Raw genomic sequence first — 25517 nt, 5'->3', positions numbered from 1 at the left:
AACTAGGCCAAAACATTTAATTGTAAGAGTTACTGAAAAAAATCATTGTGTTTATTCTACTATAATTAGAAGATTGCAGAGAAGTTCAAATGGGATAATTTAACTTAAAATTTCACAATATCATGTTAGATGACAGGCATCCAAAAATCTTGTATCAAGTTGCTTTGAAGATCTCAAACTAGAGAAAGGTGTTTCAACCAAGAGTTTATAAAAACCCAACCAAACCAATCCCAGAAAACTGGCTAAGAGCCACTGCTCTTAGAGTTGAACCAGACTAGGAGATAAATGCAGTATTTTTAGATTAAATGAAAGCAAGCAGATATTATTCCATGAGAATGTTACATTTCTGCCAGAATACTATGACAATTTAGTGCTTTTTGTATACAGACTGTAAAATCACCATGTAGCAGAAGAGTTGAAAGGAAATTGATACCAATCTTAGAACATTAGTTGTAAATGCAAGAGAAACTGCTGTTAAAGCCTGCATCAGCTGTGCAGTATAAACGTATAACTGTTATAATTTCCTTGACTTCACATTTTTCTTTTCTCAAAAGTTTTCAAAACAGACCAACAGTTTCTAGCGTAGTATCAAACTTATTAAGTCATTACATATTTCAAACAGATTAGAAAAATTGAGATTAAGCCACATCCGATTCATTCCACTCTGTAATTCCAAATGCATTTTTGTATTTTTATTAGTAATTTTAAGACCCCATCAACAATGCAGGATTCAATAAATAAAACTGTAACCACTCAGACTTAATTCTGAGTAGCTCAAAAACATATCCACCCCTTAAATACTCTTCCATCCAATGTCAGATAACAAAGCAAGGCCATGTAGATTATCTGTTGAAACTAGTCTTTCCTACGAGGGCAGGACTTGAAGTACATACTTGGAAAGCTACTCAGCCCTGAAGGACTGACTCTCTGACTACAAACATTTAAAAACTCTTTTAAAGAGCACGTGAAGCATGCAGAGGCTACAAAGCTCAGTGTCATGGGTTTGATTTTTTTTCTAGCAAACCGATGCTTATATATATATATATATATATATATATAAAAATATATATATATAAGTATATATAAGTATATACAGGAAAACAGAAACCACTGGAAACACAAAATTTAGTATCAGTATATTAATATTTTCTGAAGCCCTTGCTGAGAAAAGTTCAAGCAAAATAAAGCCAAAATTGATAAGCTGTGAGTTTTTACCTCAGACTGCAGGTGCTGGATGACAACTGTTAATGCTTCAAACTTCTGGTTACTGGACGTCAGGACTTTTTTCAGCTGCAGGATGATTCCACTTTGGGTCTCACATTTTGTTTTGTACTGTGTCAACTCGGCTGCTTTAGTGCCAGGTGAACGTGCATCTGTGGAAGCCTGAGTCCGTATGCACGAGCTCTTGGCACTCCGCTGCTTGCCCTTGTCAACTAAGAAAACAACAACAACGAATCAATATGCATTTCATGCTGAAATCTCACCGCAACGTAAAGACAGGTGCAAAAGAAAGTAGTTATAAATTCCTACAACACTAGCTGAAATACTAACTAGGATAAAGGGTTATTTCAGTAGCATTGCAGAGCAGGTACTATCAATTTGTTAATTCCTAACACCATAACCTTGGATACCATGTTCTGTACTTCATCCTCACCTTCATGTGTTCTGTGGCATACTTTTCAGCATACTTTTCACACTGAGCTTTGAAAAAATACTTTTATAAAATGCAAGATATCTGTCCTCCTATCTGTTCAGTAACTTATTTCTAACAAAATAGTTGTCCTCTTTTGTGTGCAACATAGAATTCGTATTCCTGCACTCTAAAGTACTGCTGAATACAAAACCACTTTCTCTACATTTCCTTTGTTATTTTTCTTCCTTTTAAAATTTTAATTGTAAAAACTCCTCTCTCTACAGCTGAGGCCTGAGCTTTATTAACTAGAAGTCGTGCAGCATTTCTTAGTGCTAGCAGTTTTCAGTCACAAGGATAAGACTTCAAGAAAGCTCTAAAATGTAATATATTTCAATATATATTCACAGTCCTGAAATTACATTATTGATTTAATATTCTTAGTTTTGTGGCAACCTCAGTGCTTTCACAGTACACAATCATCTCACGTCAGAGGAAACCAGATTACATAAATCAGCACTTGACTCATAAACACTGTATTTTCAGGTTTCTCTGCTGCCTTCAGACTGGAAAGGGAGTACAGTACTGCTGTGCAGATAGGGCCAGTCTTCCCCCCTTGATCACAAAGGGAATGAGCAAACAATTTTGCAATAAAAGGCTGATGCAATAGATAAATATCCCTTGGCAATTTAATGAAGACATCTAAGCAGATTACTTTGTACAGTTTCAACTTAACAAGATTTCTTCACGATAGAGTGAAAAAACCTGAGAGGTGAGATCTGGATAAAAGAAAGATAGGAACATGCAAAAAAACCCCAGGGGACAAACTAAGCAACAAGTCTCAATCTTTTCTGAACCCCAAGCACCTGGTTTGAAGGTTGTCAAGTGACCCTAGAATCATCCCACCAGTGTAAGGTTCAATCTCACAACTGGAGAAAGCATTAAAAACAAAAGCTTAATTCTCACTCAATGTTAATCTGACTGACATATCAGCATTGTATTAATATATCAGTCTTCAACAGCCTGCATTTGTTTTTAAAGTCTTTGAAAATAGTTTTCTTGTTCAAAATACTAACACCCTCTATGCCTTCCTTATTGAGCCTGGTATAAAGTGCCTCCTGAACCTATTAATTTTCCAGATAAATCTTCTCTGGGCAAGAATTTCCGCTAGTTAGAGAACTGTCATCATATCTTGCTTTAAAGTGTTCAGATACCCTTGTATTCTTGGAGATATCCGTACATTTCTGCTCAGAGATGCAGACTGTTAAAGACTGTTAAAATTAGAAACATACCATTGTGCAGTTTAATATTAGAGCTATTAAAAGGTGAATCAACCCAAATCAAAATACAAATCTGTAGGACAAAAGGATCGAGCTTGGCTGCCAGTTCTAGCTATATTTACCACTATTTAACTAATATGACCACTTCTCTCATGGTGTAACGACATCTTTTAAGTAGAAACTTTTACACAAATGCCAGTTCACATCTGAGAGCAACCATGTTAAATTTCCAGCAATCTTATGGTCAACACTGTGTGTAGGAAACTACTGGTTACCTTCTGAAGCTCCTTCAAAAATCGTGACAAATAATAATCAAGAAGAGAGGGGGGAAAAAAGAGCAGGGACTAGAGAATAAACATGTCGACTCAGTTCTTCCCTACTGCCTTACATACTCCTACTCGCTCACATATTCCACCTCCCCTTCCTGAATGCTGCATTTATGACAAATAGAGAACTAGAGCATTATTCTTGATGTAGGAGTATTGGGTAAATTCACTGATACAGATGCTAGTGTCATAATTTAACTACATATTTGAAATTCGTTTTACAACCATCTCTAGGAGGCTGACAGAGCCGTGTTAAACCTGAGCAATTGTGGACAATTTTTACACTGGGGAAAAATTACATCACACAGTTAGTTACCTAATGAAGAAGTTTTATTTAAATACAGTGATACGACAGCTCGCCACAAATGACAAAAGGCTCCAAATACCCATTGTTTCCGTAGTTCAGTCAGCCCTTATCACTTTGTCAGTTTCATACCACTGCGTTTATCCTCCTGCCCAGACCACCAAGTATTTTCCAAGAAGCTCATTCAAGCATCCAACCAAGCCAGCCCTTGATACTATACTAAAAAAAGCTGAACAAAAAACATGCATGAAGTAAAACTCAGTGACATTCCTATTGGCAATTTTATCATAGACATGTGCTATACACAGCCACTTCAAATGCTGAAAAGCATGAGCCCTCTGTTGCATGAACTGCCTCTACAGATTAACACCACTGACACTACAATGTTTATTTATGGCCTATGTACCTCTGGGCAATGACAGATCGTCTCCAGCTTTGTATAGAAGGCATGCTGTGGTGTCAAAACAAAAGCCATGCTTTCATTAAGACAAAAGCATCGTGAGTCTGATTACTGATACCACCACATCAATGACAGAATCTAATTTAAAGACAGTATTGGTTAACAGCCCAAGCCCTTCTCACTTGGGCTGGCTCACCTGCCACCTCTATAGAGTCAGACTTGTAACACAGAACAATTTCCAACTTTAAATCAGGTTCTGGACCCCTCTCCAGCAGGCTCAAAACCCCTTTACCCAATGGAAAGCTTGGTAGTTGGAAAGCTTGGTTTTGGAAGACAGAAAATCAAATTTTCAAGTACTGCATGTAGTCCAGTAACTGGAAAGAATCACCATCTAAAGTCCTATCCTTCACACCAATAAAGAAAAAAATAGCAGTGATTTTGCAAAGACAAAGCCTTTTGATGATTGTATCATTCACAGATGATTTGATTTGGATCTTGGAAAAGGTCCACAAATCCTCTCACGCCCCCCACAGCCATTATATGGATGGCACAGCAGTCTCCAGTTCACTGGGGAGAGGATTAGACCCACTCCAAGCTTCTCTGTGAAGCAAACTGTTTCTCATGCATAGCTTCTCTAGTTAATAGCCGTTCAGAGGCAAGACATACACAACTGTCAGTACACAGGGTGTGTTCCACAAAGTTACATTTAGGTGCTGCGGTTCTGCCCAGTACTTGACACAGTATTTGTCTGGCTGGCTATCTCAGAGCTTGCATTGTGCTACTGGTTTCCTGAGCCTCCCTATCTTGTGCATTGTTGCTGGATTACCAGAAAAATCTCTAACACACTTTTTTTGGATTGTAGAATCAAGTCAAAGCCTTCCTTTGCATATCATGTACTAGGAAGGTATGTGTAGTAGTTTCTACACTAACTACAAATTATTTTAAGCAAGAGATTCCATTTCTAAAAACAATTAAATTTCTTAAAAGCATTCAAAATAGACTAAACAAATTTCTTGACAAGCACAAATAGAAACAACCTCACTTCTCTCCCCACACTTACAGTCACAACTGTCTTACCCCCAAGCACCTTCTTTTCACATTCATCATCCAAACTGTTAGCTTCCACAGGTCTTTCAAAACCCACGTGCGTCTGGTGTAAGCATTTTTCAAAGAGAAGTCCTTGCTCAACATTTTCTCTGGTGGGAAGATGCAGGCTGGTAAAAACTTTCTGCCTCTCCTCCATTTTCTGGAAAGCTTTGTCTACACATGTTAAATTGGTGCTCACTTCTTTGATCAGTAACACCAGGTCAGCCTGAGCATTTAATCGAGCTTCCATTTCTTCTCTTACTCGCTGGATTTCCTCAAGCACAGCTCTTATATCCAAGTGACTGGACTTCACCTCTGCTTTGAGATCTTCTTTCACCTGTTGCTGACTCCTCTGCAATGCTAACACCGTTCTGATTTCCTTCTGAGATGTTTCCACATCATGCTTTAGTGCCTTCTGCCCAGCCTGCATTGCCTCCTGGCTAGCTTTCACTTCTGCCAACAGAGCAGCGATGCACTCCATCCCGATCCCACGGGAGTCACAGGACCTCTTCCAGTGTCACAGCTTCCACACTGTCAGGGACATCTGTGAGCCAGTATCAGACTTCCTCTGATGTCAAGCCAGCTAGCACACAGCCCTTGGGATGGTATCCTACCACAATTTACAGCACCCTGCAGTGAAGGCACTTGGTAGAAGTCTCGTACAAGGTGAGCCAAAGGCACTACATAAAAGACTTCAACAAGCAGGGCTGTAGTCAGAGCTCCTTCTCAGGACTCAGCCAGAGCACTAATCAGTTTAATTGGCAGATTATGCCACACCTGAATTTTTTAAAATCTTTTGCTGACATCACTGTACGTGGGACGTCACCCCAAAAGCCACTCCCAACAGTCATTTGATCTGTGCATCAATCAAGTATGCCTGGGCATCAGTAACCAGGTTTGCTGCAACGCAGCCAAACACTCTGCGAGAACGCACTGGCCCTTCCTGTATGACACAAAGGCTCAAAGGAAGCCTGGATCGCCTGCAGGGGCTGAAAGCCAAACAGTTCAACAGTGTGCAGTAATTTCAATTGTATATTCAACAAGGCGATTATCAACAGTGTGCAGTAATTTCAATTGTATATTCAACAAGGTGATTATGCACCTGTCCTGCTAATGTGAGGTTCAGGTGTGTATCTGTGGACACGTCTGATAATGCCCCACTCTCACTGAGTGCTCTCCTTATTCACACAGCAACAAACACCCTTCTGGCAATCTCTGGAAGAACACAGTTCCTGAGGAAACCCTCTAATCCACAAACAATAAAGGCTTATCACACTAATATGGGGAAAATTACTAATGAGATATTTTTGCCATGTAAAGGAGGCCAAGCCTTTTAGCTACCAGGTCTGAGTGCTAACTTTTCTCTGGAAAAGCTAAGGCTTCTTATTTTTAAGCACAAACCTCTTAATAGGTCTAGGCTCCATGTGAAAACAGGCAGATTAATGGCACTAGGCTGTTAGCTGTTGTGTTATACAGCACTTTAGTTACAGTCACTGCATTCAATTTGGAAAAAATGACCAATACCACATAGATCTTGGTCTACAGAAGGTGCCAGTCTCTGCTTTCAAAGAGGTGAGCAAGTACTCAGCACAACACCCAGCAGAACAAGGACTCAGAACACAGAACCTGGAACTCAGGAGAACTTATACACCATACCTTTGGCCCTGTCATGATTCCAGGATGCTTTAAGAGGCAGAAACCCATGCTATCCATCAATAACTGCAATAACTCCCCTCAGCACTGTTTTGGGCTAGGAATGCCAATGGCCCATGCATGCAAGATTCAGGATTTCCAAAACACTACAGTGCTGCTGGGCAAAAGGCCAATCTGGGGACTCCTGCCTTCAGTGAAAGTTTACTGCTGGTTTGCCAGGGCTCCTCCTACACTAGTCCAGGCACACTAATGGGACCAGGAAGGTATCAGAGATGCACCCTCCGGACACAGCACCTCATGGCTTGCAGGTATTCCCCAACACTTTTGCTATCACATCCCCTGATAAACACAAAGTCAATGCTAGAGGTTTTTTCCAAGTCACTGTATCACCTGCCAGAAGGCCACACACGGATTTTCTGATGCAATTTCCCATCACAGCTACAGGCCACAGGTATAGTTTCCTCCCCTTTTGGCTCCTTGCACCATTCCTAGCTGAATAGCTATCCCAAGAGTTTCTAAGCATTATTATTCACAGAGGCACCACTAAAGACTAGCACATGGACTGCAGAAGCCCAAACTGAAGTCTGAATCCAGGTAACATGTTTGCCAAAAGATTTAGGTAGGTAAAGAGAGCCAGATAAGAGCAGTAGCAGTACTTCTGCATCCCTTGACCATCAGTTGCAGTAATTCAGCTGGGCAGTGTAAGTTTGCATTCCACTCTTCACTGTACCTTAGCAGTTCCTAAAAATCTCACTTGGTGAACCATTTGCAAAGACCTTGTCAGACAGCAAAATCCGTCTGAAAATACTTCCACTGGTTCTGTTGTGATAAAGCTGGAAAACAGGTGAAAGGGAGGGTATTGCCAGACTCATGCATGTAACCTCCAAGATCTAAATCTTCCTAGAAACTTTAGGCAGCTAACATGAATCCTGTGTTTATAATAAGATAAATAGCTCAAGTGCCATCCTGCATAATTTCACTTTCTGAGGATTTTAAAGGTATGGTTACACAAAGAGCGATTCCATGAAGCAGTGATTTCAGCTGAGTTAACAAAAAAACAAAACCAAAAGACCAAAACCAAACCAAAATGCACCATAAAAAATGTTAGGGGATAAAAAACAGTCTCCAACTGATACTCCTGGGTCCCTCTGCAGTGGAACAGGTTCCTGTAGATACTGACTTAGAGCAGAATCCTAACTACAACATCAATAAGTGCTTGAAGGAAGCCTTCCTTTACATAAGCTACATTGAAAACCTGGCTGACAAAGCTCAGGTGACTAAATTAGGTGCTGTAATTGTCATTCCTGTCCAACATCACCAAATCCAAAAGCTGCAGCCTCCTTTCTACAAGTGTGCACACCCACCATAGTTGCCAAGTGTTCTCTGCTATAGCATAATACACTGAAGAAAACCTGCCCTTGGAAGCTGGACTCTTGATCTATATGAACACATTAATTCCACCTAGAAGGCAGTCAATGTGTTTGGTACCTTCCTCACTCAAACTAAGATGGGCTGACTGATCATAAGGAATCTTTGTCAATTTGTAAAGATCACCCTCTTTACATAGATTTCAAACACATTTCCTTTTCTTTCTCCACTCTGGAAGACACTCTTTAAAACCTTACCTACAATTATATTAATAGGTTAATATTACAAAGCAAATTTTAAGTCCACAGAAGCTGCTGCTACTCTGAATTTTACAACCTGTCTCTCAACAGGAATACTTGATAGCCAACAACAGATGGAGAACATTCTACCAATGCACAAGTTTCAGAACCTAGAATTCATTGTCTCAGAATTACCCATTTCACCTGTTGCACATCAGCTTCTGCTCCAGCAAAGATGTCTCTATCCTTGATGCATCTTAAGTGTGTTAACAGTTTTTCCCGTTTAGGAAAAAAATTCCTGATTTCACAGAGTAACATGGATCAACCACTGTTGAGGATTTCCTCTCACCTGTACATTAAGAATTAAGGCAGAACAAAAAAGGACTTACTTTACTTACATAAAATCTGCTCTATTTTGTGTGAGATATGTTTGAGGGTTTTTTTGGGGGTGTCTTTTGTTTTGTTTTCAAGGTATTTCTTTCACATTACAGACAAAAATCTTTTAGACAATTGCCAACCAGCAAACACAAAGCATCTGTATTTCTACAGCTCTAATTATGCCTTCCCCCCATTACAATGTGTAGAAGTTATTTGAGCAATGCAACAGGAAGACTGATTTGCCATTTAATCTCATGGTGTAATTTTTAAGTTTGCCTTGTGACAAGCCATGCCCATTAGGAGAGGACAACTTAAGAACACCCATGCAAATAAGGAAGCTGCTGGGTTTAATCTGCAGCGGTACATACATTACATTTGAGAGGACCTGGAAATTCAGCTAGCTGTAAATTACCACCTTAAATTCTTCCAAAACTCCTGCTCTGGGCTATAATGTAAGCCAGGTCAGACAAATACACAGGGATAGCAGTCACAAAACAAAATTAATGGTGTCTGCAGACAGCCTGGCAGGGCTGGACTTGGATGGAAGTCTTCAAACCCCCCCAGGCCCTCCACAGCTTGGTCAGCTGTAATTTTTGCCTGCATCCATCTTGGCAAGTGATGAACACACACCTTCCTCCTGTGCCTCTCACAGTCCAGGCTGGTGATTCTACAAACACAGACTCCTGAAGAAGTGATGTTTTGTTTCTAAGCTCTGCCTCAGGCCTGTATGTATAAGCTGGTGCAGACAGTCCCAACTTGCTGTGTTCACACTTCAAGCATGCCAGTCAGGAGCCAGTTCTAGTTTGCAGCAAAAAGACTTCATTCTTCAGAGTTGTACCTGGATCATCTGCTCAACTGAAATGCTTAAGATGCTGTACCTCAAAAGCTTCTTTATCTGTGGTCTTGCCTCAAAGCAAATGGGTGACGAAAACAGCACTTTCTTGCATCTCCTCCTGCATCAACCTGATGTGAAGCCAAAGAAGACAACTAAAATTCTTCCTAAAGCAGTACAGCAGCTCTCCCTTTTCTCTACTCTTACTGTAACCTCTTGAGTTTCCCTTCTTTAATGTCTAGTACTAGTCCATGTCCAGGAACACCAGCTTATTTCAGCTGTCATCAAATCTGTTTCAAATTGTTCTGAAGAAACCAATCAACCACCACAGAGGCTTTTAAGGAAGATGCAAGAACTGAACAAAATTTAACTGCAGGTAGAGAAACCTGACCTAGATGCTTCAACTGACTCAGAAGGACTAATACACACAGCAGAAATCTCTCTGCTTTTTTTTTTTTTAAGGGGTACAAAGGTTCTTCAACATGTATTTTTTAAATGCTATACAGCCTGGAGGGGGAGTGCAGAGTCATCACATATTATCCCAGGCATCGAGTTTGAAGTACTGTTCCTGAAGTCTCTGTCTGTCCTCACCCACTGACTTTATTACAGCACTGACTTGTAGCCTCAATGCAAAATTTTAAAACCATCCCTTTTCATTCCTCATTTCCAGCCAGAACCGGGTATAACCTTTATACACACAGTAATGAAAAGGAAAGGGAAATCTCAGAAGTATTTACGTTCTAAAATCTCACTGTGGTTCCCATCACATCTTTTACTTTATGTACCACAGGTGTGTTTTACAGAAACACTAGTTGGGCTTTGAACACCGAACACCTACTATACAAAATGATTTTGCCTCCACATTCACAGTGTATTTTGTCAAGTTAGCAGGAACTGTAATATGTAGAACTGAATTAAGTCTTCATAGCTCAGTTGGTTAGAGCATGGTTCTAATGACAGAGTTGTGGGTTCAATCCCTCTATGGCCATTCACTTGGGAGCTGCACTCAATGACCCTTGTGGGTCCTTTCCACCTCAGAATATTCTGCATGATTGTGTGTGATCTAGCTAGTAAATAGCAAGCACAAATATAAGTCACATATCTACTACAAAAATAAAAACATCAATAAGCTCACCATACATTCAGAGATGACCACAAACAAAACAAACAAATTTGGAGTGCAATGCAATTCACAGAAAACAACTCTAACATTCACCAGATAGGCTACCAGTGCATCAGGGTTGTCCTGGTTATTTTCCAAATAATCACGGGTGATATTGATGCCTGATTTTTTTTTTTTTTTTAGCTTGTTCTGAACTAGGACAAAGCCTAACACATGTTAATTACCCATACAGCGCTACATACCACTGTCTGGGGGGAAAAAAAAGGCAGATGGCAGAACTAGTTTATTGTACTAGAAATCCTAGAGCATGGATATTTTTATATGAGAGGGATTGACCATATCTACATTAATAAAACTACCTCATCCACCTTAAAAAACCCCCACTGTCATCCATTTTTAATGAAAAAGATGACCACAAGATGGAAAGTAATTGCATGAGGATACTACAGTGCACTGATGCTTCGGCCAATGAGGACTGAATTAAAGACTAAACTACATCTCAATGTATTATCCTCACTTTAGGTATCTGAACTCTGCTACATCAGTTCATCATATACATTGCAAGCAACCTTAAATCTTTGGATTTCCTAACTTTAAAATATACAATATACTGGAAGCTATATTTATTTTACATAAGGGGTTTATGTTTCAGTAAGTTTCTAGTTCAGGTATTTCTCTGATTAGGCAAAGAAATATGTGAAGCAGTTCTCCTTTTTCTTATAGTTGCAGCTGTGCCTTGTCATCCATGAAGTACACAACTTTCCAAAAAACAAGCCCAAGCAGGGAGTGATGTTGAAGACTGGTGTCTCTCCCTTCTGCTCCTATTTCCTCTGAGTCTGTTCTCTCCTTAACTCCTGTACAAAAAGTTGCTCCTTACAGTCTGGTGCCCTCTACTGCTTCATTGCAAGTACAGGATATGCCACATTTGTGCCCTTCGTTCTGCAGCCTCTGTCCACAAAATTAGGACCCAGAGTCATTGGAGACAGAGGTCTCACCATGATTAGTTCATACTGTTGGCAAACCTTCCCAGATCCAATGAACTGTCCCCCCAGTACAAATCCTGATCCCTTTGTTTCTCCATATTCTCCCTGGATATACTCAGAGTGTGTGTGTTACAGACATGTGAAGGAAACCCTCACACAAGACCTGAGAGCAGAACGATGCCAATACAGGCCCCTTCCTGTTGGAGCCTTTGTAAAAATCCCAGCCCTCACATGTTACCATGGGTGAAATGGCTGAAACACAGCCAGAAAGGAGGAAGCCGTTTAAGCTGCAACACTTGAATGTATTCCTTCTTTAACACTACAGTCCACCCCACCTTGCTCAACATCAAGAATACAAGGCTGGAAAAAGCATCCTGAACCATTTACATCACTCCTTGCTGAAGCAAGGTAAACACTACCTAGACACAAAAGGCATTTCACCAGACTGCTCAATTGTTTTACCTCAAAAAGTTTTTTACTGCTCAAGTTTTACCTCAAGTGTTATCACAAAAAAGGTAAGACTTGCTGCATTTTTTTCATTGTATGTTTTCTTCAAAATGAAACCCAACCTGATTTCACATAGATGAAATCACTGACTTGAGTTTTTCTTCATGCCACATTTCACACAGATACTAAAAGGCTAGCTGAGTTTCCTCTTCTGCTCTCACACATGCAGAGCAGTCTCCTATGTTCTGGAAAGTCAGATGTGAGAACAGCTTAATTGTTTTTCAACTATTTAACATGCTTCCTTCTGAAAGAGCTGGCAAGCATTATAAGTTATGCTAGGGATAAACATAAAGTGACTGGGAGAGATACTGTTACTTACAAATCCAAGTAAGAGAAGTTAACAGACTTAATTTTTTGCATCATAAATTAAATCTGTTTCTACATATAAAACTTGGCTTCAACGACCCAAGAAAGGACTAGGAAGAACTTCAAACAGGACTCTGATAGTATATACAATGAATATTTTAAATTTGCCAACTGCTTGCTGCTGATGTACTATAGAGGTCTACTGTTGCAGTAAAGGCAAAGAAAACCAACAAACCAATCAAACTGGAACAAATTTGGAATTTTGACTGAATCACCAAACTTCACTTTGTCAATTGTGCCTGCTTCTAATTAAACAAGGTAATTCTTTCTTCACAACCAACACATTAGCTAACAGCCAGAACATACATTAGCTCAGACTAGTGTTAGATTCAAGAACTTGATTTTCTCAGCTACTCGAAATCCTTCAGAGAAGAGCATATGTAAGGCTTAGTAATTTGCAAAGAATCATAATCTTCCCTTGAAAACAACTGTACAAAGAAGTGACTTGAAAAATACATTTTTGACCACGAGACAAGTACATTAAATACGCAACATTTTCCCTTGTGCAGTATCTGCAGCTATCTTCGATAGAGAGGGTAGAATTGCTTTTAGTTTGAACTCAGAAGCTATTTATCTAATCACACTAGTGTGCGCTGATGTTATATGACTCTAACAAATGTCACTGACTTAACTATGGCACTGAAATCCTGCCTAAAGGATATTATGGAAGAAAAAGTAGGGCAGACAGTGGGAATTTAGAGAGCCTCCAAAGCCTTGCCTGCATTATTGCCTTTGTACCGAAAGTGTTCCTGAAGCTGAAACACATCTTCCTGTGTTCATGAAACCCTATAGCCATTTGAAAGCAAATTCAGACTAAAAATCTAATTTGCTAATAATGTTCTTTAAAAAGCAAGGTGACAGCATTTCTAAGCATGTAGAAAGCACTATAATCAGGGCTAAGTTATCCAATATAATCATATTTTATCTACCAAAGGATCACTAAGAAGTTAAATTCAAACATTTTCCTCAAAAAAATTGATGGCCACAGTTTGCAATATCAAGTTACAAAACTAACAGTTAGCATCCAAATTTTCTTTTTTGGTACATACAGATTCACTTTGTAAGAGAAGTCACAAATTTCTGAGTATAAAATAGAGTGCAAACCAATTCAGAGACAAAGCTAGTAGATTAATTTATTCCAAAGATTAAAAAAAGTAATAATTCTGTGATGCTATAGGCATGATTAAGCTTATAGGCTGGAAATGAACTAAGACAATTAAAGTTTACAGTAACTGATCAAATTCCCAAATCCCTTCAAGAATCAGTCCTGGCACTCTTAGGGGTTATGCATAAAACACTGATGCAGTGGTTTCAACATTATTGACTATGGCATCAATCAGTGACTTTGTTCCAATCATTATCTTGGTTTTAACCACAGCCCAAAATGGTAACCCAGCAGGCTGTTCCTCCCCAGCTGCATTGACTTCATTTGACAAGTTCAGGTTCAGTCCCAGATTTAGTGTTTTCCCATGACCAAAAAATAACCAAGCAATTACTTTACAAAAGTGTTAATTTGTACCATCATTTCCACACAACAGGGCAGAGACATACCATTACCCTCTTGGCAGATGAGTACCTTGGCATGACAAGATCACATAAGGGAAGTTGCAATAAACTTTTCTGTGCCTAAGTAAAGGGTTATCTATTCCTACATTGTTTCACAGCACAATTAAGACTCTGAGTTACTCTAGATCAGTACTGATTTTCTAAAGCACTAAAAATATTTCTTGCATGTGATCACCTCCACTGGGCTTGTTCACACAAGTGAAAGTTGTTTTTCTAATTTGAAGTTGAAGCACTTGTGCTTTTCATCCTTTTGATTACATATATCAGAACAATTAACATTAAGTCCCTGAAGAATAAAAGAAAATTTAAACTATCAAAATTAAACTCTCAACTTTAGGAAAATTTATTTAAGGAGACAGCAGCATAGCATGTTTTAAGGAATACCAATGTAGATGAACATGTGTCTAAAACTAAACTCAAAATGGTACTTTAAAGCTACCCTAGCAGTGAAAAATCATTTGGTCAACAGAATAGAGCAGCATCTCAATAAAAGCACTTCAGTTGCTGCTAGTGAAAATCATTCATGTGAACTCAATCTTCCATGCTTCACTGCAAGTTCAAGACAGAAAATATCACATCTCAAGTGCCTCATACCAGCTCTAAGTGCTGCTGGAAATCCACATTTTCAAAAGACACACAAAATGTGCTTATATGGATCTTGGCAGTTACCACATCAAGGACCTATTTGCGTCTTTCCTGTCATGTTAAGCAGTTTTCCTGCTATTAAACAGCAAAGCTATCTCCCCAGGGATGTGCCTGGGACATTGCACACCATTGTTTCAGAATGGCCTAAGTGCAACATTTCGGAGCCTCTTTGAAAACGTCTTGCCAAGCTGAAAACAAAACAGGGAACAGGGCAGCATCCAGCACTTTCATCAGCTAAAAATATGTCTCCACCCTTTGAGAGGCACAAAGTCCTTCTGCTGCTTGCTGAGCAGTTAAGGGACTTCTCTTTCCAGTCCCTCCTAACCAAGCTGCACAACTGAACACCATTTTGGCAAATGTTGCCTGACAGCTACCAGTGCTTCCATCAAGGAGGGACTGCTTGTCATGCTGGCTGTGGAGACCAAGCAGTTCCTGTGGAGAAGGTTTAAAACATTCAACATATCATTCCTTACACTTTATGTACCCCTGAGTCTCTTCTGTTCAAGCTAGCAAACTACAAAGAGGGCAGACATTTTGGCTTAATTGGATGGTGGGCTGGGAGGAGGGAAGGAGGGAGGGAGGGAAACAAGACAACAGAAATCTTCTTGAGGAGCTGACACCTCAGGTAAGTGTGGTGTTCACTGGGGCATACCCATAACTTATCACAAGGACCAAAATCCATATGTGAGGTTAATCCTCAAGAAAAATCTCCAAATATGAGCACCTTTACTTGGGCCATTAACAAAGGCAGCAAGAAAAATATTCACTGCATATTACACACACATCTTGCTTTCCTTTACCTTAAATCCTGAGGTCCCTCCTGAAATACAGAAATACAGGTTTAATAGGGTTATGCTACTCATTTCATATCAGGACCTTTTCTCTTTTTAACTGGCAAAACATCTTAACTTGATAAGTGAGTTAAGCATGTGGCAAATTGTACAGTAATATTTGTGGAAATAAGCAAGCCTTGTTATATTTGTTACACAACATAGCCATGTTTAAGGCTAAGAAAAGCAAATTTTTTCTAGTCTTCTGTTTTATTTGGAGTAGAATAATTGCAACTGGCTTTCTAAGAAAGTTCACTTATCCTTTTGCAGAAAACATTTCCAATAATCCTGTTTTATGACTTAAAATAGCTGACAAAGCTTTGCACAAAGTCTATTCATGCAATAAATACAAACATAACATTTTTTATAACCTAGATGCTTCTGATATAAGCAGTATCTGAAAGTCTAAAATTATTCTTACAGAAGTTAAGCAATAAATGAGTAACATTTGTAATACTGTGACTTTCCTACTGAAGGACTGCTAGCTCTTTTTGAGAAAAGGATGAGCTTTCATTAAAAGAATTTCACCACAGATGTTCCCAGCCGTTCTATTTCCTGCCTAACTAGAAGTATTTCCATAACATCACATACAAACTGTTTACACAAGGATCCTGAGGAAGATCTTTTACTTGCTATAAGTGTACAAGCAGCACACTATCATGACAAAAAGTAGCAAATATAAATTTAACCAGGAGTTGAACAGAGGACCCCAGGTTATTTAATGCCCTGGTACAATTACTACACATCAGTAAAGATGATACCGATGAAAGGTTTGTATATAGCAACTGTAAAGCAACATCATGTGCAGATAGAGCTCAGGTTATTTAAGGTGAGTTACTTCCACATTTGAGTATCTGGATAGCAGATAGAGCTCAGGTTATTTAAGGTGGGTTACTTCCACATTTGAGTATCTGGATAGCTAAATTAAGTGATGCTGTTTTTGGGGGGTGTTTTTACACTATTTTAAGATGTAAGTAACACTGCCAATACATTCATTTTTCAGCAGATCAAATGGTATTTTGTTGTCCCCGTAGGAGACAGAACAGAAACAATACTCTGTGACCTGTTGGTGGACATGGTTAGAAAGGTGCTGGTGATAGTGCTAACATTTTTAGTTGTTAACAGTAACAACACTATTCCAGCTGGACTGCTTGACCAGTGCAGCCTTCACAGATTTTTTTTCTAAAAGACAAGCCAGGAGAGATAGGGTCTGCTTGCAAATAATTTTCCAAGTAAGTTAGGTTTTGGCATGATATTGGGCGAAACAGTCAAGAGCTGTTTGGAACACCACAACTTCCCTAAAGTCATCAAATGATTCACCTTTGGACCCAGGTTATTCCTATGCATTGCAATACTGAGAGATTACAATTTTTTTAAATAAGAAAAACACTAGCAATGCTGCTTCACTACATGATACTAAATTAATAGCAAATCTCTATAAACAGAAATTGCCATTTCTTGCCATTCATGGCAGTAAGAGTGGTAACTGTGGTCCTAATCTACAAACTACTTAACATAAAATGAAGTTAACTAGAAATGGGAGAAATTCTACATCAGTTTTCAGTGCCAGCAAAGAAAGAAGGGTAACACAAGACAATGAGACAATTGGTTGACCCTCAAAATGTTGCATTCTACCACTGAAATGTCATGGTATGTTCCTCAAAAGAAAGCTATTGCTGTATGTTTTAGGAAATTCAGATCAGAAGAGCTGAATAAGTAGTAATACTTCATTTGTCTGAATGCTGCAAGCCATTTCTACTATGCTAACAGATTCATCTGCACAAACTGCAAAACTAGAAGGGGCAGATTTAGAAGTATAAGCCTTGTTTTAGCACATTGGAAATACCCTGAAGTAATTAAAAAGCTATTCAAGTTTTTAAGTCTAAGTGTAGCTGCCTATCATTTTCCAACCCGAACCTACTTTACAGCAATAGAACTTGCAGCCAGACCCTTTTCACCTATTAGATATGTCAAGTGGGAAAAAATGCACACTTAGAATATGCAAAGGCACTAGTAGGGATTATTTGTTTTGTCTTTTATACTTGCTCTCCAATTTACTCCAACAATTTACTCTCCAATTTTCTTTTATGAGGTTGTGCTTGAAGCAACAATTCTATTTATTTCATATTGGCAAATACTTGGGGCATCCTCCACATATAATTAATCTGTTTAAGTGAAGGAATGACAAAATCCAACATCACTTGCTACAGTAGAACACAAGTTGCTATGCATCTGTTTTTCAGCAGCATACCAGTTGTTCTTTCTCAGATTTTTTGAGGCAAAGATACCCATTTCAATTCTTTTTCACATTTTATTAAATATATGCACAGGTTAAATGTTAACATCACATATAAGTTACTCTGTTTTGACTCTGGCATGTTTTTTGTTGGGTTGGGGAGTTTGTTGTTTGGGGGGCAGGATTTTGGATGAGCTTGGCAGATCCTTTCTGCTACTGATGCTACCTTTGAAATTACTAGTGATATCTTTAGTTTATAGCTATTGTAAACACATCTATTGAATGAGACTTGCATAGAGTACAAATTGTACTTACAAACCCTGAAACACATAGCTGTGACACTTGAAAATAAGAATCTCCATACAGTTTTCATGTACATGCCTACTGAAGCTATGACCTACTAAGACTGAAATCAGGCACATCAGGCAGGTCATTTAGAACCCAGTCTTGAATAGATTAAGTCAGGAGCAGAATGTCATTGACTTAAACAGGAACATGATTAAATTCAAAATCCCCCATGACGAATAGTTTCCAGCTATTCAACTTCTCTTGCTCAGAACAGATAAGCTGGCTTTACTTCTGGACTATTTTTTTCCTTGGTGGGTGACACAAATATTTAACATACTTGTCCTGTATAAAATTTCTCCAGCAGACTTCTGGATTTAGAATAATTAGCAAGATTCAGTGTGTTGGGTATCTTTCTGTAGTGCTGTATTAAACTGTAGTGTCAGACATTTAACCAGTACTTCACTTATTCTTCAGGGGGATGGGGAAAAAAGTGATATGAACAGTTAAGCAACCCATAGCATCTCAGGCTTTTAGAATCCTTTTTTAAGAACCCTGCTTTGCAACACACAGAATTTTATAGCTCCCAATGTGATCAGAGAACATCTTTGGGAAGAAGTCATTGAAAAAGGATGTCAGCTGCCCAAGTAAACACATTTATGATGTTTTCTTGTTATTAGCCAGGGAGCTTTTAAAACTGGTATTGCTGAAATGACATGTTTAGTAAGCAGTCACCAGCAAGACAAGAGCACCAAGTACAGTTTGCTTAAGGGAAGGAAAGAAAGCGGAAAAACAGCAAGAGGGACTGGATGAAAACATTTTGAGAAAAAACAAGATAGAAACATTGACAAATTTTCAACAAAAAGCACAACAGCTTTGACCTCCATTTGCAAAGCTAGTTTCTTGTCTGGACTTTTCACTTTATACAAGAGAAAACATAAGCAATTTAAAACTACTATTTTGAATCATTCATAAGAGAATGTCTTTCTCTCACAGTTTATACAGAACTGATGATCTACTCAGAGATGATGATTTACTTTGTCACACCACTGAAGCATGAAGAACATAAGAGCACTTTAGTCACTGTGGTAAAAATCCTAAATGGCTCAATAAAGGAAGCAAATATAATATTTCATCACTGAAGGACAGTGGTTCCCACTCTCCTCTGCCATGTTTATGCAGTTCTGAAGTGTTTATATTTTTGCAGTTATTTGCTACAAGTAAGTTTCATAAGTCACAGGATGGGAAAATAAATTATTGCCTTAAGGTATCAGGATTCCATTTTGCTGAAGAGGGCACTCATTACATGCAGCTAACAATGCAGGTGTGGTATACTTCCAGTTGCTGAGAAAAATGATACTTCGATGTCTGCCTGCATTTAAGGAGAGAGAAGAAACTTCTGGATATCTTGACCTTGAAGCAGTGCAGAGCACAGTCATGGAAGTTAGACACAAGGCAACAAGCTGAAACATCTTAAAAACTTTTTAAATATTACATTAAATTTCACCTGGATTTATTCCTTTCCTATGAGAAAAACATCTGATTTTATTCCGCGTCCCCTGAACACACTGCATGGTTATGCTGCAACATATCTGAACTACTCTAGGTACTTGGACACCTCCACATGAATGACAATACAAGTAGTGCAAAGATATCCAGCCCAAGGATCCAAGCATTAAATGCTAAAGTGCAATGACTAACCTAGAATAACTTAACACCTTAACAACTTTCTGTCCCCCCATGCTCCATATGAAAAAATTTCATAAGGCTGCTGCAAACTACCCTTGAGTCGGACTGAAAACCCAAGAACAAATTCCACCCTCTTCCTCCCAAAAGTGATTATATTCTAACCTCACCAAGTCACTGCACTGCAATTGTCAAGCACCATATGGATACAAAATAATACAACCTGACCTGCGCTCTAGACGGCTTTAAAATTCTACACTTCAACAATTGCCATAAGTATCTCAAGGGTGGTCTATAGTAATAAAGGCAGTCAATCTGTGCTATGATCAAAGGGAGCGAAGAATGAAATTCATGATAATGCTTCTTAGAAGTGCAATCTACATCAAAACTGGAACTCAGTGTTGTTTACATAACACTCATACATATTCATGTTCCTAGATGGACCCTGAAATCCCTTCTGGCAGTTACCCCTTCCCTTATTTATTGACACACTCTCTACTGCTTATTGTGCCTACTGCTCATGTGACCTTGGAAAGAAGCCACATGTCTTTTTAATCAAATTAAACCACTACAAGAAGAGACAGTCATATTGGTGCTGCAAAACTAAATATGGCTCCTCCTGGCATTGAACAACAACAGAAAATAACCTTTTTTAATGCTTGTGATATACACAGTCATTGCCTCATGTACTGTTGCAGAGTTTTATGAACCTGAAATAATCACTAACAAGCTTTGATGCATTCAGCTGTTTCAAAACCCGCAGTATTATCTATACATACTTGCATTCTACACTACAGACTATGACCTGGTTTTCGTATGCCCTACTTTTTTGGTATACTCAGCTCTAGCTAACACTTGGTCATCTTTCTGCTAACATACTAACTTCCTATAAGACATAAGGACAGCAAAGCAGAAGCGGAAAAGCAGGCAAAAACCTCTGAGGCTTCAGTGCTGTGCTAGTAGTCTGTACATACTGTACATAGAGAAAACACACAAAAGGTCTATTCAGCACCTCTTATTTAATGCAGTGCTGCTCAACTAGAACACAGGGTTTGCAATCTATTTTACATGTTGTATTTCACAGAGACCTTCAGGCAGGTTTTGCTTTCACATCCACTCAAAATAAATGAAACCAAAAGCCGATTCTTATAATTGTAAAATTCTCTTGATACATGCACTGACATTTACGTTCCAAAATTACATAAATTTCAGTAGCACTTAATGAACATTTGGAAGACTGAACATTATCTCCCCCCTTATCTTCTCCTTTAGGATTTTTGGTCCTGGAGTATGTGTTATGTAGAAATTTCACATTATTTATAGAGTTATACGCACAAAGACACCCTTTACATAAGGGTTTTTGCCATCAAGGTATTTAAATCTTAGTTTAAAGCCAACAAAAGTAACCAGCAAACAGAAGCCTATATTGTACAGTTGGCCTGTATTATGTTCATAAATGCATTTATCATCCCATAAGAATTCTGAAGCTGTATTTACTTTGGCAAGAATAAGAAATGACAAGGCAAATGGCTTAAGCTGCCATGTGAAAAGACAGGACAGTAAGGAAGGCTGACTGGAAGCACTCAACTCCAAGAAAATAAAAGCAGAAAGGCTGGTATTCAAGTGAGAGAGGAAATTCTTGAAGAGCTTCTGCAAAACTAGCTTATATAGCTGCTTGCTCCCCTCTGAGTATAATGAAAGAAAATCGTAAATAGTACAGTGGAGAAAAATACTTATGTAAGATGCTCTTGGGCATCTCTAGATGTCACATAGCTCAGCACAAACAAAAAAACAACTTCCACCCCTCACCCCCAAAATGACATATGTATGTTGTGGAATAAAGCCCACCTTCCATAAACTTGCTTTATTTGCTTCGCCTGACACTGAAAATAAAAATCAGGTCAGATGCAGCTGAGAATTTTGTAATATTTTTTGGTTTTGTGTTCTCTGTGTGTGTGTGTGTGTGTATGAATTAAACACACACACACACACTTGCCTTCAGTGTCTCAAAACATTGTACCTTTAGGTTTGTCTCGAAAGAAAAGGCACAAAAGTTTGTTTGTTCCACTTGCAAGTAAGATGTATTTAGCACAACTGTGATAACAGATATCTACAGGTAAGTATTCAAATATTTCCCACAGACAGAAAGCCACACTAAGATAGCCTGTATTTATTCCACTTCCCTCCCTGCCTTCCCCCCTTGCACCCTATCAAGATACAGAAAAGACAGTGTTCCCAGCAGATAACCATTAAAATTATTAGATAAATATTTAATAACATAGACTTCCTGATACTATTTTTGGATTTGTGCAAGGAAAGAGCAAATCCCAATTTACATTTCACAAACAGAATAACAATCTTCCAAACAAGCAGCTCAGCACACATGCAGAAACTTAGAATATGAAACTACTTTGCTTGAAAGTCAGACTTCTGTCTGAAATTCAAAAACTTTCATGCCCAGTACAGCTCTTACTTGCTAAAAACAAGATGCTGTTGAAGTAAACAAGATACTCACTCAATGCACGCTCTAATCATCATAGTAAAAATACACAAACCTGTATGAAATATCACAGTGCTTTTCTTGTAGCCAGAAGGCAGACGAATGTTTCGAAGCAATCCCTTTGCTGTCAGCCTTATGCGCATGTTGGATAAGGAAAATTTCGGGGACCATAACATGTCTTCAGTGCAGTTGGAAGACAAACAAGCAAGAAATAGCCTCCATGTACTGTCACATACTATGTTTTTAAATCACTACTGGCAGAAGTGAGCAATTCTTCCTAAAGAAAACAGGCTTGAAGAAATAATCAGGTCTCCATTCCTTTGCTGGTACTCCTTATGCACAGACAAGCAAAAAATCAGTAAAAGCAGATATCCACAATGTAAATGCTGCTGGCAGCTTCTCCTCACCAGATGTTCTGAAAACAGAGCTTGTCCTCAGAATAAAACCGACTTAGTGATTTCGAAAACCAACAGCCTCTGAATTGCATCACAGTACCGATGCTCAATCTGCTATGGGACTCCGTGGGCTGGGAACTGGAAAAGGAGAAATGGGAGGAGGAGGATGAGGAGGGAGGAGGAGGAAGTGGGTGGTCTCACCAGCTGAATATATCATCCAGCAATGTCACAGTCCATGTAATTTTTCTTTGGAAACTGTAAGGAACCTTATTTGAATATTCCTGGAGGCATAGTTCAGCTTCGCTCTCCAAAAATCTTTTCAGGGTGCACTCTTTAAAACTGTTTCTTTCAATTAAATGTTATGTCCACATTTAAAGTACTAAGAAATCCAAAGACACATCTATTCTCTAAGAACAATTCAGTATTTGAGAGCTGCTTAAGGGAAATTCTGCTTAGCTTGGCAGCTCAACACTGCAGATGCATCCATTTACCATCAGAGAAGGACTCAGGCATTAATTCACATTAAAACAGTTCTCTGCCAGCTGGGTTTTGAAGGCACCCAAACACTGAGGCAAATAAGCAGTGTTGGAAGAATTCTTACAAAATAGATGTACTTCCCATATTTGATTAGCCCTCATATAAAAAGTTTCCTCTTACTATTTAATGAGCTAAAAAGTTTTGCATATACTTTGTTGAAGTCCACTGCCACTAGCAAAAATTAAATTAAAAATATTTTTATAAAGCAAAGGAGTAACTGTTTTACATATTAGGAAAAGTCACATTTTTTACCTGCGAACATGACTCGACATACATGCACTGGCCACCTTCCTGCGCAAAAAGAAACATTTCACTACTTTTCCTGAGGTCAGCAGCTGCCTTACCAGGCAGCTGCAGCAGCAGGGACCACCCAAGAACTCTAAGCCAGTGTTGGAGACGAGACAGTGGCAGCTCATACTTCTGTGGTATTGTTTGAAGAGCTGGCCTCCACAGACTTTGTCACTCTTTAGAGACAACAAAATTAGGTACTTTTCCATTGATTCTGCACTTCTACCATTTCAGCAAACCCCAGCCAATGTTCTCTAACATCTATACCTTTGAACAGTTTTTCCACTTCCAGAAAAAATTAACTTAGTTTGAAGCTGGTATAAGCCAAATTAATATCACAGTGACAGGTCTCATTTCAGCAGTGCCTTACCTCTCTTTTCTTTACCTCCACAAATCTAACTTTCATATTGTAATAGCATGTCTTACTTGCTCAAGATGCACTTTAAATTCATAGAGCTTATTTTCCACATCAGCTAGAACTAAAAATAGCATGTTGTTGCTGTATCTGGGTATCTCTGAGATCACGCAGAGCCCGGTGCAGTGACACTGAAGCAGATGCTCACTGTATGTAGAGCAGAAGAGCTGCAGCACAGCACTGAGACAGACCCACCAAGGCAACCTCTACAGCAGACTGCATGAGAATACACCAGCATGTTGTCAAAGCAGGTACCAAAATATTTATTTCCCAGCACACTGATGAAACACCAACTCTGAAGTACTATAATACATCTTCAGTCCACACAAAACCATTCAAAATAAGTACAAAGACAGTAAATTAGGTTTTTTTGTTTGGTTCCCAGGGCAGCCTCTGCACACAGCAGGGCATGCATGTCATTACTGTTGTAAAACCTCATCTATTCCTTCTAGTCTGAAGAGTTTTGGCACAAGCAATGTGTGTTCATCTAGCTTTCCAACAGCCTGCAGTTCCAGACTCTTTGCTAATCCAATACTATTATCAAAGACATTGCCCCTTTCTGGGCTGCATTATTATGATGCTTGAAAACCACACTGAGCAGTAAACCAGAAGGCTTGTTACAGCACAGTTCAGTAGATTAGTGTACTCACACATGCACAGTTTCATTAGCACATCTCATCAAATATTAGATCATTATTGTCAAATCCTTTCTTAATTAAGGCATTTTGAGATTTTTACTGGGCATACAGCCAGTCTTCAAACATCATTTATCAGCCAGCCACACCAAGTTTTACCCTTTTGCCAGGGCACCCCCGGAATAACTCCATTTTATTTCCCTCCTGTTCCTCCAAGGGAGAAACTGCCCTATGTAGTAAATATTTTCTCACCTTCCCAATCTCAAAAGCTCTCAAAAAGGTGGAAACAATCCAATCAGGCTAAAAAAAATCAAAAACCAAACCACTGTAAAGTAACAAAACACATCCAAAAAACAACCCACCACTTCTCCCCATCCTTGCATCAGTGCTTAGGAGAAAGGTAAAGAACTCCTCATTGGCTGTAAAACCAGAGAAGATGGAACACCCTGCTGAAACCTCCTAGGAATAGGAGCTAGAACAAAGAATCTCTACAGGAAAAACATGATGTAATAAACCAGTTTGGAAACTGCAGAAGGAATGAATCACCATACAAAATATGAGCAGACCAAAGCTCTATGAACATCAAAATCCTTTTAGGAAAGGCCAAAATTACTTTTACCGAGATACACAAATAACACTTTTCCTGCCCCTTCTTTCCTGCTCTTTGCTTGGGTGAAAATAGGCCATGAAGAAACAAATACATCATATTACTTGTAAAAAACCTTCTAATCTGTCAAAAATGCCTTTCCAGCCTCCAGAGTTTTAATTGTATGAAACCCCAGAAACATGAAACAAGCCTGTGTTATTCAGAAGCAGACCTGACAGCACGAATAAAGAGCAATGGCTGCATGTCTCATCTAGTGCCATCCAGTACCCAGTGCTCTGACAGCAGCCAGCAAGAGCACTGCCCACGCCAGTCTCAACAGCTCCCAGGCAAGACTCATTTTGCAGAGAGGTTCCTCCAGTAATCTTTCCAGAGCTCAGTGTCACACCACAGAATAGCCCCACTGTGGTGGCCATGCAT

The 25517-nt window shown here is 39.0% G+C and overlaps 1 protein-coding gene across 6 annotated transcripts in view; it reads right to left on the bottom strand.

The window, feature by feature from the left end:
- Positions 1–25517, bottom strand: part of MTUS1 (microtubule associated scaffold protein 1) — a 118613-nt gene that overhangs the window by 28086 nt on the left and 65010 nt on the right. For 4 of the 6 annotated variants that reach the window (XM_059844715.1, XM_059844714.1, XM_059844713.1 and 1 more), the window contains one exon: positions 1216–1433. In XM_059844715.1, the coding sequence (XP_059700698.1) occupies positions 1216–1433 (218 nt within the window). Of the gene's footprint in view, positions 1–1215; positions 1434–5017; positions 5792–22278; positions 22708–25517 lie in introns of those variants that run through there. The other 2 variants (XM_059844719.1, XM_059844716.1) reach the window with 2 other exon arrangements.

Source organism: Haemorhous mexicanus, chromosome 4 (assembly GCF_027477595.1).
Source record: "Haemorhous mexicanus isolate bHaeMex1 chromosome 4, bHaeMex1.pri, whole genome shotgun sequence".
In the NCBI taxonomy this organism is placed as follows: Eukaryota; Metazoa; Chordata; class Aves; order Passeriformes; family Fringillidae; genus Haemorhous; species Haemorhous mexicanus.
This window is presented reverse-complemented; position numbering and strand designations above follow the sequence as displayed.